An 11,483-nucleotide genomic window follows, 5' to 3' on the forward strand; every position below is an offset into this window, starting at 1 on the left:
TCAGCTCCCCTTCAGCCATCTTGTGGGCACCAGACTCTCCTCCCTGCAGCAGGAACAAGGGCTTCTCCATGGTGGCTGCAGCAGCAGTGGTGGTTTGGCATTCTCACCTAGGAGGCCCTATGCCTTTCTACCCCAGTTCCAACTCAGCTCAGGCCCGGGCCTTCCCCCATCCACTTCCCACGGAGCAGGGAGAGCAGCACCCACTAGAAATAAAAGGGAAGCCCTTGGTCCTGCCAAGACTGAACCCCCAGTGAAAGGGATTGTTGGGGGGAGGGTGGTAATGGGAGGAGGATGGGGAGGGGACACCAATAGAGAAGGGGAGGTGGAGGGGTAAGGGGGATGTTTGCCTGGAAACCCAGAAAGGTAATAACAATTGAAATATAAATAAGAAATACCCAATTTAATAAAGATGGAGAAAAAAAGATAAAAGTGTCACACATTTAAAACAGAAGAATATGGACCCTAATTTTAAAGGACAGTTCTGTCAATTAACTAAACCTTTAAGGAAGCTCAGAAAATCAGGCCAAACAATATTTTCTCGGTTTATGTATCTGTAATGTCGCATAAATAATAATGTCTGTTTCTTGCTGTTGTGGAGGGAATTAAATAGATAATATGTAATCATGGAAATTTTGAAGTACCATCCATTTTTCTGTTCATTAAATCACTCTTCCTCATTTCATTGATCAAGTATGTATGTTTTCTTTTCATAGTTACATGTATAATAAAACCAGCATAAAAACCTTCAGAATTGTATAAGCTTTCACTTTTAACAAATTAAATTAGTTGTTCTTTGTATTTCTGCTGAACATTTAAATGTTCTTTATATGTCCCAATGCTAGTTTATTAGGTACCTATAAACTTTAAACTCTGTTCCTGAGAGCATGAGTACTATTTAATCATATAGTAACTACACTCAGGCTGTCTTTGTATTAGAACCAATTATATCAGACTCTAAGAAAAATTACTACTGCGTAAAAGTTTGTGTGTGTATGAGTGTGAGTGTCTGTGTGTGTGTGTGTGAGTGTGTGTGTGTGTGTGTGTGTGTGTGTGTGTGTGTGCAGTACATGACCAAACAACTTTCAGGAGCCATTTCTCTCCTTCTGTCATGTGGGTCCCAGGATGTAACCCAGATGTTTGACTTTGGCAATAAATAATATTACCCACTAAATAAATAAATAAACAAACAAAAAACAAGCCACAAATCAACTTTAAAAGTAAAGGCCAGAAGTTCACAGAATAGTAGCATTGGCCTTACCATATCCTTTCTTTGGGGATAGGAAAATTAATGTTCTGAAATCCATGACTTTCAGGAATTGTGATATTCATTGAAATTCAATTCCTTTGCAGATGCTCCAGTTGTTGTGGCCAATTGCTAGAAAGGTCAGCTTAAGCTTGCAGGACGCCCACCATCCCTCCCCCCACCCCACCTCCACAGAAGCTCAAAAGACACTGCCCAGAACTTACTCCACATTCCCAGAACCACTTTCTTTGTCCATCATTTCCTTGAGACGAAAGGTCAGACTCCTTCACCCTAGTCTCTCCACAATCGACATCCTCCCTCCCAAAACACTTCTAAGACTGGAAAACATGTCTTAGGATGTATCTGCCAGACTCGGACTGAGAGAAACTAGGGCACTGGTTGTCACTACAACATTGGTGACATAGCAGAGGATGCCAGAACTCTCTAGGAGACAATAGAATGTCCAAGAAGGGACAGCAGATGTCATGGGGAGCAGACTTTGCCTCCCTGCTAATGTTCTCCCTGTACTGAGCATAAGCTGAGGTGCCCTTTCCAGGAGACTTTCCTGGGGCAGAGTCACTGAGCATCTCCTGCTTCCAAAGCCAAATTTTCCTCAAGGCTTGATTATAAAAACCTTAGTAATTCCTATGCATCTAAATGAATGTTTCCTTCCAAATCCTGCCCAAAAATGTCTCATCCTAACTCAAATTATCCTTCTTCACCAATATTAGCCATTAAAAATTCCTGAGAAATAATACCAGTTTGAATATGCACTCAAAATGTTCTCCTGTCTTATTATGTACAGGTGCTTGAAATCACATCAAGAAATAGCCTGCATGGAAGGTTGCAACATGGGTGTGTGTTAGGGGAACACTCATGAAGCCTTGTGCTTAGCATTCAACGGTTGCCACAAAATTCCTTAGGAGGAAGACTTGAAATCATTATGGTGCTAGAAACAGTGTGCAGGCCAGTTGGCAGAGGAAAGTGAAACATTAGAGCCACCATTGAAGGCTCCTGTTGGGCCCTACCTTGGTGTTTCCCTCCCCCCTTGCTGAGCCTTTCAGCCTGCTATAGCAAGAAATTGTTTACACCTTTGACAGCTGCTCTTAGCCCCTGATTTGGGGCTGGGATTTTCCATGGCACCCTTCCTCCCCACTGAGCTTTCCTGCTTCTTGTTTTTAAGAAGCTGTTTATGCCCCTGATTGGGCTGGAACTTTCACCACACAGACTTGTCCTATTTTCCTGGTTGGGGATTTTCACCTGCCTTGTTGTTTTTCCACGGCTTTTGCCTCTGGTATACAAGGAGATCTCAGTAAAGCCTTTGTGGCACTCGCTAAAAAGGGGTGACCCGTGTACGTGTTTTCTTTCAACCCCACAAACCTACACCTGATATTCACACACTGTCGGCGCAGGCACTGACAATAGGTATCACAATAGAAACTAGTAACTAGATTTAACCAAACTATCACATTAATGCCGTATTTCGTGGTATTTTTTTTTTTTTTTTGCTCTCCTAGAACCTGGAAGAGGCTTGGGGTTTTCTAATCCTACTCATAATTTATTAATCTTCCCAACACTATGGGCTTTGTTCTGTTAATGCTAACAGCGGCATCTAATACCTAGGATATTTTCTACTGACATGTGTGACGTGAGACAAAACAGTCCCTGTCATCCCTCACCTGAATAAACTTCCTTAGACGACAGTGTAGTTGGAGGGTCCTTCTTTCCTCTCCAAGATCGAGAAACATTTCCAGTCTTCAGACAAGTGTGTCAGCCATTGTCCAGTGACTGTCCTGAGATGTCCACATTGTCAGCTGAGTGTCTTCATCCAGCCTGCCCTGTAATTGTTGTAGACGATTAATAGGGTTCCAGCCCTAGGATTTAATTCAGTGCTACAGTACTTGCCAAACATGCTCAAACCCTAGCTGCCACCCTAGTCCTGTGTGCTCTAGAGAAAGAAAATAAAGAACCACATTGTCTATCAAGTTTCTCCTCCAATAGAAGGAGAATCTGCATCGGGTCTTTTAAGTAACTCTAAGCCCCAACTTCCCCACTGCTCCCTCCATCGATTGCACTATTGGTGCATTTTCAGTAACGCTCACTTTATTTTTGGTGTGCAAAGAATATGCACCATGTCAGTAAAGTGTGTGTGTGTGTGTTTGTGTGTGTGTGTGTTCATCCATGAACTCACTATAAATTATTATCAAATGACCCAGAAGACCGTGGAGAAACCTGTCGATGTGCATGCAGAATTATGTTACTACCGTTCCATGGCACCTTGCAGGTAACACTGAAATACTGGGCTGCTTTAATAGAGCCTAAAACCAGGCTATGCATGGTTTTCGGTGAGATTGTGATGTGCAACACCACAACAGAGATCAGCAAAAGCTTCATTTTTTCCATGCTGCTGTTACCAAGTGAGGCAAAGCCTCATCCCATAGAGAGTCTGGTAGGATCTGATGAAAGGAGTAAACTCACGGTTGAAATCAAGCCTTTAGAAACAAAGAGAAAAATACAAAGTCAAGGAAAGCAAGAGCTGTCTTTTTCTTTTCTTCCTCTTTTTTTTTTTTGAGAAGATCCACAAGAGAGACAACCCCTTCCTCAAACTAACAATGCACAAGAGAGACAATACATGAATTAAAAATCAGAAATGAAATGAGGGACATAACAATAGACACCGAGCAAATTCCAAAATCATTAGTTCTTACTCCCGAGGACTTTACGCCAGAAAACTGGAATATTCATTCGATATTGTTGATTTTGTAGACAGATAACAATTATCAAAGTTAAATCCAGATCTGGGAAGGTATCTGAATAATACCCCTAAGAAAATAGATACACTCATTAAAGGTTGCATACATTATATATTATATTGCTTTCTTTTTGCATGATTAAACCCCTTCAAGGACAATTAGCTATGTTATAGAAAGTGTTACTTTTAAAACAAAAGGACAAAGAGAGAAATTGAGGAATCATTGAGATACACTTCCCAGACAGGATCAAGGAAAGACGGCTGAGAGATGCAAGCAGGGGCTGGAACGCTGCCCTTGAGAAGAAAATGTTTTTCTCACTTTACCTTACACTATGCTGTACTGTGTCCGTTTTTTGTGGAAGCAGCTCTCATGGTCTCTGGGGTATGACAAGTAGATTGTGATACTAGCAAGAGGGGTGACTTGCTATACAGATATTTTAAGGAGAAGCCTTTGCTTAGTCTCACTTCTTTGCCTAGTCTTGCCTCAGTCGTTCCTGATATCATGGGAATAACGATCTTATTATATCTTGCCAAAAGGGAAAGTGAGGTAATCCATATTCATGCCTGTATAAGGGTTAATAAACTTGCAGCTGCATGCAGTTGCATCTGCTTTTGCTTTGCATCCCCTGTGTCCTGGTTATTTGTGACCATACCTGGGCCCCCAACACACTAGATGTTGACAAGCATCACCCTTCTCACTGTCAGGTTTATTTTCTTTCTTTTTTGAAATCTATGATGTGGAGGCGTATTACAGCAACAATATGAAATAGCAGGCAGGCATGTATGAAAATTGCTGTGTTTAAGCTAGGTGTGGGGACAAGTCCTCAAAAGGAGCTGTTAAGATGGGAAACACATAATGCATTTGTTGCTGGAATTGAGTTGCCTCAGCTGTGTTGCTCTGCCTGCTCAGTGTCCATTCAACATCACTCTGTTTCTACAGAGGAACTCAAGGTTTGCCCCAGCCGCCTGTGAGCTGTGATATGGGCAGAGAAAGGCCAGGACACAGTGGTGATTTCCCACTCCTCAGTTATGCTGAATTTTCCACCACTGTACTTGTATACACAAGTCCAGTGTGGTCAGTTATTATAGATATTTGTCATTTCTTACAGAGGGCAACTATGATTGACTACACCCAATTCTACAAAAAACAAAATTCAGGAAACCTGGCCCTTGGCAGCAATGAATCAGGAAATATCTAGGATGGTGGGGCATGAATTCTGCCAAGCAATGAACTCAGATAGGTGGGGTTGTGAGGAAGATGTATGGTTGAATATCCCAATAGATTCACGTTGTATCATCTTGATTTAATCTAAGGACAAAGAAGTGCAGTATCTCTGATGGCTTTCTTCTAACCCCTTGAAAGGTTAAGTGGGGTTTGACCTCAGTTCTTCATTCTTCTTGCTGGGGCAGCAACACTCAGGGAAGCTTGAGATTGCCATAGGCACAGTATTAGGCTAGAAATGCTGAGTAGGTGATACTAAGTTGTTCAGATGGTGATACCCATTTCATTTGTTCTTAACGTGGACCTAAGGAAAGACAGATCGAGGTCCTTAGAATACAAAGATCATTTCCAGTTCTTTTCTACCTTTCCTGAATGAAAGACTGGTTGGCAGAGAATGGTAAAAATTCAAGAATTGGTAGATGATGCTTTGAATGAAGGGTGGGTTTCTGTGCTGGTTTTAGACAGGTTCTCAATTACCCCATCTTGTTCTCTACGTTGCTCGTCAGGTTCACTTTGAGCTCAAATAAAGCTGCTTCTACTTTCCAACAGGTAGTCTTACAAAGGGGCCTCCAAGGACTGTGAGGACAGCATTAGCCAATGAGAATTGAGGTGTGTAACCCACAACTATAGCTTTATCTGAAAGACCCTCAGACAGAGGAGACTCTCGCTCCAGTCCTGAGGACAATCACCACCCCATGAACACACAGGACTCAGTCTTGATGTAAAAACAAGAGGTTTACTTTGGGATACCAATGCACTGGGGCTCGACACGGTCCTCACGAGGAGGGATGTGAGGAGCCTCAAACAACAGAAATGTACAGCTTAAACAGTCATTTATGATCACACAGTTTCATTAGCTCAGCTATTTCAGTGCCAAGGATAACTAGGCAGATGTTTCTCGTCCTGGGATAAGGCCGTAACCACATCAATGTAGCTATTTCAGTAGGAAGGATGTCTGACTTGATATATGTTTTCTTATCCTGGGGTTCCCAGGACAAGGACCAAGGATATCTGTCTTGGCAGGTGTTTCTCTTCTGGGGTTCCCAGGACAAGGCTATAGCGATGTCAGCCTATAGCACAGCTGCATTCAGTACCAAGGACATCTCACTTCTATAGTGATCAGTCAGCTTCCCAGAGATGTTTCCTGTCTTGTAATTGCCCTGCAGTAAATATGTTCTATACCCTCTGTTCTTATGGTCGGGCAGCTTCCTAGAGAGTGGGTGGGAATGTGCTTTCTGTACTTTCTGGTCTATTGTCTAACGTCTAGGGGCTAAGCGAGGGCCAGCTTAAAAGATTCTCATGCTTAAGAAATGGCTGTACTGATATCAAACGGGGATCTTTCATATCCACTTTCTTCCAAGTCTACCAGCCATCTCAGATTGTTGGTGTAATATGCCTGACAATCAGGACACAGAAAAATAACTTGATACACAGCAAGGACATAGCAATCATATCCTGTGTCGTTATGTATGTTCTGGATGAGGTTTGTTAAAATGACAATATTGCACAAAGCTTTATATAGGACCCATCAAATTAAGGGTCACTATGCACTGTCATAGCTAAAATGGCCTGGTCAGAAGGGACCACTGGATCACTCTTCTGTAACTTCACATGAGAGGCTTGTGCTTTTTGTGTTTTTTATTTTTGTGGTTTTTTTTCTTATTTATTTATTTATTGATTGATTGATTGATTGATTGATTGATTGATATGTTGTCAGGAAGATAGTTCAAGTCATGGATCTGCCCCCAAAATCTGAGCTTTGCTACTAATACTGTAAACAGTATTAGTGTATGCATTCAATAAAATAACTGCCTTTTTTTTTTAGTACGATACATGCTTTTGTGTTTTGTGGGGTGATCCATGAAACAGGAGTGAAGATGCTTGTTTCTTACTCTGTCCACTGAGTTATGTCTCTAGGCTTCTCCTACTCCTTTGGCTGCATCCCCCCCCCCACATCTGCTGACTATTTTATTTTTCAGATGAAATCACACGTTATAGCTTAGAGAGGCCTGTAAGCAATCCTGCTTTGGTAACTTAAGTGCAAAGAGGAGAGCCCCACACTCAGTCTGAGGGTGCATTCACTGGTGGATCCAATATTTCAGTTTCCTCTCCTAACAGATCACCACATTGTTGCCAGGACCATAATGAATGCAATTCTTTCTCCTAAAGAATCTGGTGGCAACTGTCAAATGTTAAGCACAAAGCTTCAGGTTGTACCTATAACACACACCCACATTGCAACCTATCCTATAGGCTATTTCTGGGTGTGATTTCATGCACCTGCACATGATGAGACAGGAGACCTCTTTGGCTACTTATAGGAACTGGTGTGATTTCTCAGTAATCTTTAATGGGTAATATTGCTGACTGAGGAGAATTTGAGGTAGGATGAAACACTTCTGTGCAGGGATTGGGGAGGAAGCACTCATTTAGATACATAGCAATGACTTAGGTTTTTCCAATCAAGCCTAGAGCCAAATTTGGCTTTGGAAGCATGTGGTGCTCAGTGGCTATGCCACAGGGAAGTCCCCTGAAAAGGGTCCATCAGCTTTTGCTCAGTACAGGGAGAACATTAGCAAGGAGGCAAAGTCTGTTCTCCGTGACATCAGCCGTCCCTTCGTGGACATTCTATTGTCTCCTAGAGAGACCTTGGAATCCCTGTGATGTCACCAGTATCGTTGTGACAACCAATTCCCTACTTTTTCTCTTAGTGTCCAAAGGATATATCCACAGACATGTTTGCCCGTCTTTGTAGGCGCTTTGGGAGAGTTGATGTTGATAGAGAAGAGTCTAGAGTGAAGCAAACGAAACCTAACGGTAATGATGGACACAGGACATGGGGAATGTGGAGTAAGTTCTGGGCAGTGTATGTTGATCTTCCTCTCAGGGGTGAGTGTGGGGGCCTTCAGCTGGCCTTTATAGCAATGGGCCACAACCACTGGAACATCTCCACAGATATTGAATTCCATGATTATCACAATTCCTGAAAGTCAAGGTTTTCACATCATTAGTTTCTCCATAACCACATGGAGGATATGGCAATGCCTATGCTATTATTGGGTGAACTTCTAGTCTTTACTTTTACAGTGCATTCGGTATGTTAAATTGATATTATAACACCACCAGGAGTCATGGAGGGTATAACTTTTCTGAATTAAACAGGGCATCAATGTACTTCACTTTCATTGCTTCTTTCAATTCAGTGACTATCTGACAGTAGTAAGAGGGAGAGAACTGTGCTCCTGGCCATGACCTTATATTCTTAGAACTCCTCTGACTACCTCTGGCTCACGGGGCCAATCTTACCTTCATATATTAGAGGTTCTGTGTGGCAGATATTTTTCTACAGTAGCCAAACTATATGGAGCAGGTAGAGAAAGAGCCTGTAACCTATTGGCACTTCTGGGGCATTTGTCATTTCAGTAGGGGGAATTAATAAGTCTGTTGACCATGTCCTCCCCCTACATGACTTTTTAATGCAAAGTTATTGGACTAGAGTAACAGTGTAGGATATCTGAGTTTCCCTGATCAATCAAGTCATTGTGGATGCTGAATTGATGATCTGACTTCTGAAACCAGAGGGGTGAGGGTCCTGAAACCAGGTTGTAGCCTGCGTACCTGATAATAATCCTGGAGAAGGCATCTCTCTGGTACTTGTAAGCCTGTGTGGGCGGGCATAGGGAACACCTGGCTGCTTACATCTCTTGGTCTCTATATAGTAGTGGGGGGACTGTGATCCACTTAGGATGCCTCCTACACAGACCAAACTTCTTGCAGTGACACTGGCTTCCAAGCATGTTCTCCTGTTTAGACCTCACTGTGGTCTGTGTATGCTCTATGCATTCACCCCATGCGGGTTCACTTGTGTTCTTCTACCTACAGAGGCCTGCAGACAGACGTCATCCCCTGAAAATATCCTAAACAAGGTACAGGACAACGAGGAAGAGGAGAGGCTGAATAGAGAACTGGAGCTAACTACCAAGGAGAGAAATGAGCTGACAGATCGCCTCCTTTATGTGACAGGTGGATCCATGAACAAGAGGTATGCATTGCTCCAAACAAAGGACCTTGTTCTAAACCTCATCTCCCATAGAGAGGAGATTCAGAACCTGACCCTTACTGAGGAGTGAGTTTGGACATGGACTCTCTGATTCTGCCTGTTGAAAATCTGAACTTGTGATCTGAGTGAAGAATTCAGGGATAAAGTCACTGGAGCATGAGTTCCCAGTGTACAATTGGAAAGCCCTTGACAAGTGGCAGCTTTGCAAGGTTCTAGGTGCTGTGAGTTTGTGGACAGTGTTTGTACTTGCTAGGAATGTGACTGAACGCTATCATCTCATGGCAGCACCCTTAGGTAACAGGTCCCACATTGTTCATCTCCATGCTTAACTAGAAGGCCTGAGGCTCTGGCCTGTTCCTTCTTGTCTGTGTGCCTTAAATTCCGAGACAGTAATGGTGCATACATTTCTAATGATTCTCATTGTGCTCTTTCCATATTTGTCTCTCTTTCTCATTCTCTGAGTCTGTTTAATTTTCTTTTCTTGTGGGTGTGTCCCAGTTTGTGTGTCTGTTTGTGAACAGGTCTGCATGCATATGCACAACTTTTATATGTTTCTGTGTCCCTCCACCCTTGGAATTTAGGGGTCTGTTTTTTGACCTGAGGATATACCTGTATAATAGTTTCATGGAGGTGTAAGTACTTTATTTTGGAAGCCCCACTTTCAACAGTACAGTTCTTTGCCTGTGTGGTCACATTTGTCTATACATTTGTATGCCTTGAGCAGATTATAAGTTTGTGGCAATATCTGGTCTCATCTCCAGAATTATGTGTACTGTCTGCCTCTAGAATATTAGTTATTCGGCTTGTAGCATTCCACTTGTCAAAACAGGAAAAATGAAATCAGAGGTTTCTGGATGTGTGTGTGTGTGTGTGTGTGTGTGTGTGTGTGTGTGTGTGTGTGTGTGTGTGGTTTGGTAAGCTCTGTGGCCTAGGCTCTTGACAGCATAACAGGTTTGAATGCAGATCCAGCCCTCCTGATTGAAAAAAGTGAGCCAGGGAACCCTTTATCTGGGTGCTTAGCTTCTGTTGTCCTGGGCACACAATTCCAAGTTTCTGAAGCTGAAGAATTCAAATATGTAGAATTCAGAAAGTGTCCTTCCAGGACTGGGGTAGTACAGGACACAGCCTGAGTTCATATAATCCTAAACCTCGATGTTCATTGGGTTCTATCTTCCTGGGGCCAGCCCCTACTTCAGGCCAAATCCATTTTATGAAAACTTGAAGATAAAGGAGAAAGAGGTCATGTCATTACTGCACAACTTAGACACAAAGAACATTGAACATCGTGAGAAATTTCAGGAGCTCAAGAAGGAGATTAACTTCTATCGGTAAGTACTGGTCAGAAGGGCCCATCACTTGTGGAATGGCCATTGCTGCCTCTCTTTGTTCTGGACTGGAGAGCCTGCAGCTCTGGGTCCATGTCTTCTGCTGTTTAAATATCACTGTGCTGTGGGTCTTTTGGACTCAGTTTCAGTTCTTTAAGAGACTGTGACTTCTCACCACAGTGTCTATGCATCTTTACAAGGCTCTGGATAGAACTACACTGATTCAGGCATCAGAGTGTTATTAGGCCAACCTGCGGCTCTGGGGTCTTACCAGGTTTAACAAAGCTCAATGTGTGGACCACATGGTTTGCATGACCTCCCTTGGTCATACTGTCCTCTTGTGGTTATTTGCTGCCTACTAATTGATGCTGTCCCGATGCATTGGGCTCTCATGGGTAGTTGTAGATCCCTTGTTCTTTTGGACAGACATGGACTCTTATTGGTGCTTGGGTCACAGAAACAATTTATTCTTCCCTGGATTGGCCATTTGCTGTTTGTGCAGCAGCCTTACATGTATGGAGATGTATTCTATGAAGTCTTTATGGGTATCTGGGTCCTGGTGGACTTTGTGGGATTTGGCAGTTGTTATGGGAGGAAGAGGCTTCAGGATCTTACTATGCAGAGTGTGTTTCCAGCAACCTGCACAGCCGGCTCCTGATGGACCAGGCATGTATGAAGAAGAAGTTGGTCACATTGAAGCAGGAGAGCAAGGAGTTACAGCGATATTTGTTTGAGTTGAACCCGAATGATGAAGATGAACAGGAGAAGGCCAGCAACCTCCAGACCCAGCAAAATGTGGTAGGAACAAGCAGCTGAGTCAGATTAACAATGTCTGATACCATTTGCCTATTGGATACATCTTTGCTTCCCCTATCATCTTT

At 42.9% G+C, this 11,483-nt stretch overlaps 1 protein-coding gene across 1 annotated transcript; it reads left to right on the top strand.

Moving 5' to 3' along the window:
* The first annotated feature begins 9,382 nt into the window (after positions 1 to 9,382).
* On the top strand, positions 9,383 to 11,483 carry LOC134483426 (disks large homolog 5-like). The gene is made up of 2 exons (XM_063278697.1): positions 9,383 to 10,605; positions 11,238 to 11,483. The coding sequence occupies exons 1-2, from the start codon at positions 10,430 to 10,432 to the stop codon at positions 11,416 to 11,418; spliced, it is 357 nt and encodes a 118-aa protein (XP_063134767.1). The 5' UTR covers positions 9,383 to 10,429; the 3' UTR covers positions 11,419 to 11,483.

This window comes from Rattus norvegicus, chromosome 19 (genome assembly GCF_036323735.1).
Source record: "Rattus norvegicus strain BN/NHsdMcwi chromosome 19, GRCr8, whole genome shotgun sequence".
In the NCBI taxonomy this organism is placed as follows: Eukaryota; Metazoa; Chordata; class Mammalia; order Rodentia; family Muridae; genus Rattus; species Rattus norvegicus.

Bases quoted from the DNA above. Each gene is read 5' to 3' on its own strand.
- LOC134483426 (XM_063278697.1), top strand. From the start codon at position 10,430: ATGTTCATTGGGTTCTATCTTCCTGGGGCCAGCCCCTACTTCAGGCCA. The intron at 10,606-11,237 runs GTAAGTACTGGT...GTGTGTTTCCAG, and splicing joins AAGGAGATTAACTTCTATCG to CAACCTGCACAGCCGGCTCC.